The sequence below is a fragment of the Amblyomma americanum genome, chromosome 6, assembly GCF_052857255.1.
Source record: "Amblyomma americanum isolate KBUSLIRL-KWMA chromosome 6, ASM5285725v1, whole genome shotgun sequence".
Lineage (NCBI taxonomy): Eukaryota > Metazoa > Arthropoda > Arachnida > Ixodida > Ixodidae > Amblyomma > Amblyomma americanum.
The window spans coordinates 51,041,619-51,050,502 of NC_135502.1; the positions used below are offsets into that span (position 1 = coordinate 51,041,619).

At 50.4% G+C, this 8,884-nt stretch overlaps 1 protein-coding gene across 1 annotated transcript; it reads left to right on the forward strand.

Moving 5' to 3' along the window:
• The first annotated feature begins 245 nt into the window (after positions 1 to 245).
• On the forward strand, positions 246 to 7,042 carry LOC144136790 (iris-like). The gene is made up of 5 exons (XM_077669417.1): positions 246 to 413; positions 2,065 to 2,267; positions 2,778 to 3,326; positions 4,371 to 4,494; positions 5,827 to 7,042. Exons 3-5 carry the CDS (start codon positions 2,854 to 2,856, stop codon positions 5,851 to 5,853), a joined length of 624 nt encoding a protein of 207 aa, XP_077525543.1. The 5' UTR covers positions 246 to 413; positions 2,065 to 2,267; positions 2,778 to 2,853; the 3' UTR covers positions 5,854 to 7,042.
• The last annotated feature ends 1,842 nt before the right edge of the window (positions 7,043 to 8,884 follow it).

Genomic DNA, 8,884 nt, shown 5'->3' on the forward strand with positions numbered 1-8,884 from the left:
CGTACCGCTCTCTTCACAAACGAGAGGCGACATCAACAACGGCCATTTTATCGACTAACAGCAGGTGTTAAATTATTGCAAATATTGCAAAAGATTGTGGTCACCGTTGTAGTCGCAAAAGCGATGACTCTTGGTACCCACATGGCATATAAAACTATGTTCGCATACCGTGTTTCGGTGCGCATGCATTTGACTCGTCCTTGCATATTTCCGCGTGCGAAAGCTGTCGTTTCGCTTGACATCAGGTTACAGCATCATTTATTAACGTCAAGAGGCGTGACCAAAAGTAGCGTTGGAAAAATCTGGGCTGCTGGCGCACGCAGATCTTGGCAACAAGAATAGAAGCAGAAGAAGAATTCGGCGTCATCATCTCCATTGCGGTCCAGGGGTTGAGTACGAGAGGCACAGTCAAGGTAAGCGCAAGATTTTCCCCCTCCCACATCGCAGTGTGTCCGTCGTGCGCTAACCTCTGAGCCACTCGCGGCGGGCAAAATTGATCCCATTACTGACGCGAATCTTACCCGCCGCGGTGGTTCAGTTACGGTGTTCGGCTGCTGAGCATCATAACGAGGGGACGATGATCCCCGGCCGCGGCGGCCCTGCTTCGATGGGAAGAAAAAATGGTTTTTGAGGAAAGGAAATGCCCGCAGTATCTGCATCACATCTCGGTGGACACCTGAACCGCGCCGTACGGGAAGGGAGGAAGGTGGGAGTGGAAGAAGAAAGGAATAAATAGGTGCCATAGTGGAGGGCTCCGGAGTAATTTCGACCATGCACCTGGGGATCTTTAACGTGCACTGACAACGCACAGCACACGGGCGCCTTTGCGTTTCGCCTTCTGGCCGCCGCGGCCGGATTCGAACCCGAGAACTCGGCCTCAGCAGCCGAGCTCTTAATTTCCTAATTTTTGAAGCTAAAGCTTCACTATGCTAGGTAAAGCTGATTTCGCCGTGCGCTGCCTGTTGACCTTCATGTGAGTCAGAGGTCAAGCGTGGCTATATGGCCTTACCATATGTGGTCCACCATGGCGTCGCACCACTTGACCGTTGACCTTTCGGTTCGCCGGTAGAGGGTGGTAGAATAGTCACGTGACAATCGCGTGATGTCGCGCTCATATCACGTCATGTCATGCGCGTGATGTCACGTGACGTCAGTCTATGGGGAATATATATTGCCGCAGCGTTCACTGGGTGACCAACCTCTCGCAATAAACCATTAATTTAACTGTCACCTGCCAGGTTGGGCGCGCTGTCTAACCAGTGTGCGGAGCGCACTCAACATTGCAGACGCCAAGCCGCGTCTGCTTGCCCGATACACCACAGCTTTCGCTCTCTAACCAGGTTCAGCAGTAGTTAAACCGCAGCTAATTTTTGATCAGTCTTTAAAAATGTAAACTGTGGGGTTCAAGGAAGAAAACAGGCCACTGTCGCTACCTCGTATGGATAGCAGAAGGCTGAAAAAAATGAAGAATTCAGAGAAAGAGAACAGACGCACTCCGCAGCCATCTGGGCCGTAACGATTACGATGGCTGCGGAAGAAGCCATCGGCCCATATACGCCCTCGGCCCCATCTGCTGCCTCACTTTGAAGTGTAAGGAACCTTTGCGTCTGCTCACCAGCCCACCGCGTCCATGTCGGGTAATGCGTAGAAGTTTGTTAGTAGCCGAGCGCCCTCAGTGGGTAGGGCGCTCGGCTACTGATCCGGAGTTTCCGTGTTCGAACCCGACAGCGGCGGCTGCGTTTTTATGGAGGCATAACGCTGAGGCGCCCGTGTGCTGAGCGATGTCAGTGCACGTTAAAGATTCCGGAGCCCTCCACTACGGCACCTCTTCTTCCTTTCTTCTTTCACTCCCTCCTTTATCCCTTTCCTTACGGCGCGGTTCAGGTGTCCAACGATATAAGAGACAGATACTGCGCCATTTCCTTTTCCCAAAAACCAATTATTATTATTATTAACTCACTCCTTCATTCATGAGCATTTCGCTCTTTCGGGAAGGAAAAATATGATACAAATGTTTAAGCGGTCCGCCTGGAAAGAACCTCACCTCTTCACCTGTCGTCACAGCTCCATAATGGAACCGGCTTTCGGGCAGCTGCTGTTCACCTTCTCCGTGAACCTGTACAAGCAGCTGTTGAGCGCGGACGGCAACGCCAACGCCAGCAGTCTGCTCTGTTCGCCCCTGACCATTGCGGCGGCCCTAGGCATGACGCTGGCCGGAGCCCGGAACAACACGGCCAAGCAAGATCCGAGCCCTGTTCGTCGAAGCCGTGAGTCAGATGTATACATGTCGCAGTCGAGCGTCGAACCGGTTTCCAGCTTCATCTATAGCATGGCAGTTGCACAGGAACGCTATGCGACTGAAGTAGACGTATGCATAAATACGCGGTGGCTAACGACGCCTGATGATGATGATGATGCGTTTAGTCGTTTCGATCGGAAAGCGAACCGCGATCTTTCATGCAGCACTTTGATCAGTGTTTGCACCTGTCCCCCTCCTATAGCCGCTAAAGATATGTACAAAGCTCTCTGAACCGGCACTTAGCAGTATGAAGCGAACACGGGGTTCAAGAGTAATAAACAGACTATAAACCGCAGTGGTTCTTTTGTACAGGCGCGTTGAAACGCATTTTATGGCGTTGGGATTATTAACTATGGTCCCTCTTTGAAACGAGCATACTTACTGCTCCTTCTCATCTTCATATGGCTTCGACGCCGATTTGTGTAGCGCCAGATACACATCTCAGTCAAGCTGTGATTTCGACGTGCCATATCTTCAGATGCCTTCCGGAAGCAGACTGAGCGACGGTCGCGGGGACGTCGGACGACGCCATCCACGCCGCGTTCGCGTCGCTCATGATGAGTCTGAGCCGAGTCTTCGACGACAACCACCACCAGGCGCCTTCCGGCGGCGTCACCTTGCGCCTGGCCAACAGACTGTACACGGGCCTCGACCTGCAGCCGTCCCCCGAGTACTCGGCACTGGTGAACGCCTCGTACGGCGCGTCGGCGGCCAGCGTGGACTTCGGCGCAGACCCGGAGTCTGCGCGGCGCCTCATCAACGAGTGGGTGTCCCGCGAGACGGCGTCCAAGATCGCGGAGCTCTTGCCGCGGGGCTCGGTGGAGGCGTCCACGTGTGCGGCGCTCGTGAACGCCGTCTACTTCCGGGGTCTCTGGGCGGACCAGTTCGAGCCCGAGCTGACCGCCGAGGAGCCCTTCTACGAGACGCCCACGAAGAGCCGCAAGGTGAAGATGATGTACAAGAACGGCCGCTTCGCCATCGGACGCCACGAGGGTCTTGGAGTCAGCCTTGTCACCATTCCGTACAGGTACGCGAGGCGCCTCTTCAGGCCGTTTTTCTGAATGTTTTCAATGCAATAGCATTAGAAGCCCCATAGGGGGGGGGGGGGGGGGGGGGGATGAAGGCGTCCTTCCATCACCCATCACATAACGACCAGTACCAGAATTGACAACTACTTTTCGACAACTACTTTTCGATGTACCTTCATTGCGCCCGTGTCGCCACCACCAGACACTTTAAGGGAAACATCTAACCAACGGCCAGACGACCCCAAGAGATGTCTTCTTGTGCAGAGAGACGTGTAGGGATCCGCGAACACAACCATGAAAGAATGAAATAAAACTCGATGTAAATGCATCAACAGCTCTAATGCTAACGCATTGCCAGCACATAACGTAATTTGGTGGCCTTGTGAATTTTTTTCCAATATCTTGCAGATGACACAGAAGTTAATCTTCTTTATTTTTTGCGTAGCTTGAAACAGTTCAGGTATTGCTATTTACTGTGATAACCCCAGAATCCCAAGTGAACTGCCTCCTGGTGTCGTGATCAAGCTCATCAAATGAGTGTCGTTTCCATGCATCTTTTCCAAAGTTATCATGGAGGCTCACGATCACAAAAGCTAATCGGGAAATGAAATTAAGGAAACTATATTGAGTATTAGTGTCGACGACGGCACTGTTATCCTGTATTTTTTCTACGGCAGTGGCCCCTGTGATGGTAGAGTCTACAACGAAGTGGAACGCACTTCAGAAAGGTATATGCTTAAACGAAAAAGGAGGTCGGTTCCCCGGTGACTAAATGGCCTCATTGCCACCGTTTATCACTCGCGACGGGAGGACACGGCCGCCTCTCCGTTTTTAAGGGAACAATGCCGATGGGCGCTGCTCAGCATGCCGTTCTAGGATACATATGAAAAGCGTCAGAGCTTTGACTTAATGGTAATCGCGGGAAAATAGCACCTATTTCATGTTCTAAGATGCGCAGAAATCGTATTGTTGATCCTGAGTTCTGCGTTGCCCAAATAAATTTCAAGCGGCAGTGCGACGAATCGAGCCGGTGGTGCACGCAGGGGCCTGAAGGCATCCATGGTCGTGGTTCTTCCGGACAAAGTGGACGGGCTCGCTGACTTCGAACAGCGGGTGACCCCCTCGCAACTGGCCTCACTGATCTCCAGTGCGAACAGCACCACGAAGGTATGCGTCCCGCGGTGCGGCACATGATGACGTTGCCCCGTGTGGTGCGTAGTACCTTTTGAGCACATTTTTATGCAAGTCGCCAAAAGATGTGCGCAGTAGACTTAGCGATTTGGATATATGACTGTACTTTGTGCTTAAAACAAGTGTGTCGAAGTGCTACATAGCATCAGATTTGTGGGACACAAGACGTTCCGTGAAGTGAGACGTTTGGGTCTTCTCTCAAACGCCCTTCACCAGGAGATACTGATTAGTCACGCTTGGCTGACATGAAGCCAATTACTTTCATACTCTCGGTACTGGACGCTGGTGATACAGCGCTTGTTTTCGACGCATTGCAAAAGAATCTGATTTTAGTTAACTTCATCCTTGCGCCTGTTTTTCGGAGACCGCAGAGAGGCACCGCACTCTTGCCTCGTGCTGTGAATGTTTAAGAGGCGGGAGATCTGGTGCAATTGGGGGAACATCGGCAAACCATCCCTGCACAACAACGTTACACCTGTGTAAACCTGCTCGTTGAGCTGGTGCGTGGTGTCAGTAACGCGGAAAAAGAGCAGTACTTTATAAGCATATGAATAAACAAGCGGGGGTAAACTGCACACCACATTGGGTTTTGAGTTCTCGTAACGAATCTTGCGAAGCATATACCTATCGCTTAAATTCGGGCTGCTAGTGGTAAATTTCCGGCATTTTTCAGAAATCCTTAATCGAAGTAGCTATATATATAGCATGTTCAGTTGCGCAAAATTTGTACAATGCCCGACATCTGCGTTGCCGTTGCTGCATCTTTGGAGGGTTCAAGCCAGTCATCAGGTCTACAGTTAGAACACGCATAAATAATAATAATAATTGGTTTTTGGGGAAAGGAAATGGCGCAGTATCTGTCTCATATATCGTTGAACACCTGAACCGCGCCGTAAGGGAAGGGATAAGAGAGGGAGTGAAAGAAGAAAGGAAGAATTAGGTGCCGTAGTGGAGGGCTCGCGGAATAATTTCGACCACCTGGGGATCTTTAACGTGCACTGACATCGCACAGCACACGGGCGCCTTATGCAGTTTTGTCCTCCATAAAAACGCAGCCGCCGCGGTCGGGTTCGAACCCGGGAACTCCGGATCAGTAGTCGAGCGCCCTAACCACTGAGCCACCGCGGCGGGTCATAAATTAACGAAAATCCCCAATTTCGTGGGACTTTACAAAGACTTTGTGGTAGCATCCGTGCGACAGGCACTTTTGTTCGCGACGTTGTCTTGCCATGCTGCTTCCCCGAGACTGTTCAACGTGGTAGCCATGCTTGGACGTTCGACCGCACAGCTCCGATCAATTCTTTCCAGGTCCGCCTGAGGCTGCCCCCGGTTTAAGTTGTCGACGACCACGGACCTCCTCCACACCCTGTCTTCCATGGGCGTCACCGACCTGTTCAGTCCGCGCGCCGACCTCTCGGGAATCGCAGCGACTCTCCCCAGCAGCGGCAACAATTCCAGCGCTAGTCCAGCTGGATGTGGCCGAGGCACTGCAGGCGGCGTCTCTGTCGCCCTGCACAGCGCCGCCATCGAGGTGACCGAAGAAGGCACCGAGGCAGCGGCTGGCTCGGCCTCGATCTTGACTCGCCGTGACGCCGTTGAGTTCACGGCCGACCACCCCTTCTTGTTCCTGTGCGGACCCAAGGGACAACACCTCTGGAAGCCGATGTCGTGCTCTTCGTGGGAAGTGTGCGTCGGGTAGACGACGTTTAAATGTGGCGGCTAGGAAGAACCCTGTGCGCAGAAGACAACATGGATGCGATCACGCTTCGACGCTTCCAGTAGAGTGTATTTAATTTATTTCAAATTCATCTCACATAATGCCGCGAAGGCCAGTGCAATGAAATACAGGGAAGCATGGAGGTTGTGGGCGCATACTTGTTGGCGCTGTGTTCATTTCTACAAATCCACTTCAGAATTCATACTCATGCGTTCTATTCATTCTAGTCACTCGAGTGAGAGAGCTTAGAGGTTTTTCTCTTTTTTTTTAAGCTTTGCTGACGTGTGAAGCCACGAAACGATACTATTATTTGGGGCCGCAGTGGTGTCCCGTTGTCATTTTTCCACAATTTATTTCTCTTTCATTTAAGATGAATTTCTGCAAGGCAGTCAATGAAAGGGAAGGAAAAAGAAGTATGAGGGCACATACTTGTTGACGTTGCCTATTTATTCATACAACTGTTATTTACATGTGAATGTTGTGTTTTCTAGTCACACAAGCGAGGTGAACATTTTCTGACGCCGTGCAGCTGATAACGTAAATGCTGTCATATACACATTCTCAAGGCTCACAATCTTAGATGGCTCTATATTCGCAGCTTGCATTTCTGCTATGATTTGAGACTGGCTACGATAGGTTCGCAGGATCGCTCAAAGCGACGAGAAAATCGGCAATATAAAGATACGATGTAACAAAATGGGAGCTTTAGCTTTTAAGAGGCACTAAAGCTACTTTCATTCTGTACCTCGTTATTAAAAAGGAATAAACTACGCCAGTCCTCCATGGCACTAAAATAAAACTTTTTTTTGTGAATACATTTGATCTTGTGCTTTCTCTTCGTGTGCGTGTATGCTCGTGAGCTCGCACCACATCAGCTTACAACACGTGAAGTCGACACGGGCCGCATCGTTAAAACAGGAATATGCCGGCGCTGTAATGCAGTGTTCTGGCACGATCCACTCTGCTAACCGTTTGACAGCTGATATTAGCACGCAGTGACAGCTGATCAGGATCATGAGAGGGATATAACTAGGAGGATAAGAATGTGCTGGAGCGCATAGGGCAGGTTCTCTGAGATCATGAATAGCAATTTACCAATATCCCTCAAGAGAAAAGTGTACAACAGCTGAATCTTACCGGTACTCACCTAAGGGGCAGAAACGTGGAGGCTAACGAATAGGGTTCAGCTCAAGTTAAGGACAACGCAGCGAGCCATGGAAAGAAAAATTTAGGTGTAACGTTAAGAGATAGGAAGCGGGCAGAGTGGGTGAGGGAACAAACGCGGTTTAATGACATCCTAGTCGAAATCAAGAGAAAGAAATGGGCTTGGGCAGGGCATGAAATGCGAAGGAAGGCAAGATAACCACTGGTCCTTAAGGGTAACGGACTGGATTCCAAGAGAAGGCAAGCGTAGCAGGAGGCGGCAGAAGGTCAGGTGGGTAGATGAGATTAGGAAGTTTGCGTGGATGAGGTGGCCGTAGCTGGCAAAGGACAGCGTTAATTGGAGAGACAAGGGAGAGGCCTTTGCCCTGCGGTGGTAGTCAGGCTGATCATCTTCATCAGCCTGACTACACCCACTGCAAGGCAAAGGACTCTCCCATGTCTCTCCAATTAACCCTGTCCTTTGCCAGCTGCGCCCACCCTATGCCTGCAAACTTCCTAATCTCATCCGCCCACCTAACCTTCTGCCGCCCCCTGCTACGCTTGCCTTCTCTTGGAATCCGCTCCGTTACCCTTAAGGACCAGCGGTTATCTTGCCTTACTTCGCATTTCATGCCCTGCCCCAAGCCCATTTCTCCCTCTGGATTTCTACTAGGATGTCATTAACCCGCGTTTGTTCCCTCACCCACTCTGCCCGCTTCCGATCTCTTGTTACACCTATCATTTTTCTTTCCATGGCTCGCTGCGTTGTCCTTAACTTAAGCTGAATCCTTTTCGTTAGCCTCGATGTTCCTGCACCGTAGGTGATTACCGGTACCATACGGCCATGTGGCCTTCAAAATAGCGCAGCGTGGTAGAGTTCAGCCAGGTTTCGCAAACACTGCCGGAATACCTGAACTCCTAGGCCATGGCACAAACTGTGATCCCTCTCATCAACTGGATTTTGGCGCTGAATTCTACACTGTCGACGCCAGTATCGAAGGTAAGTTTCCTATGCGTATTACACGACGGTCACAAAGTTGAATGCAGACTTAGTCTAGCGTGTTGCGCAGTGTTCTTACGTCAGTGTTTCGCCTGACATTAACGTCGCCGCTAGAGGTGTCTCGCGTGAATATTCGTTTTGTACGAATATTCACATAAGTAGCAAATATCCATGCAAATACTGAATTCGTATTCGATTCGGTTCTTTTCTAATTCGATTTCTGTTCGTTTCAGTTTTTGACACTTTTCGTATTCGATTTCGAAAAAGAACCGTTCAGACACCCCTAATGCATATAAAATGTCGGGCGAATGGTGTCTTATTACTAAGCGTCATTAAAACCATGACAAGGATGTGTCGGTGGACGAAATAAGCGACTTGTGTTTAGCGAACTCCAGCATACTAATTTCCTTGCGGCCCGCGTCGCATCGGCAAATCGAACTTGATTGTTTTTCACAGTTGGCGCACGAAATATGAAAAGAAGGGTTAGAATATTGAAATATATAAGC

Bases quoted from the DNA above. Each gene is read 5' to 3' on its own strand.
- LOC144136790 (XM_077669417.1), top strand. From the start codon at position 2,854: ATGATGAGTCTGAGCCGAGTCTTCGACGACAACCACCACCAGGCGCCT. The intron at 3,327-4,370 runs GTACGCGAGGCG...TGGTGCACGCAG, and splicing joins CTTGTCACCATTCCGTACAG to GGGCCTGAAGGCATCCATGG. The intron at 4,495-5,826 runs GTATGCGTCCCG...AATTCTTTCCAG, and splicing joins GTGCGAACAGCACCACGAAG to GTCCGCCTGAGGCTGCCCCC.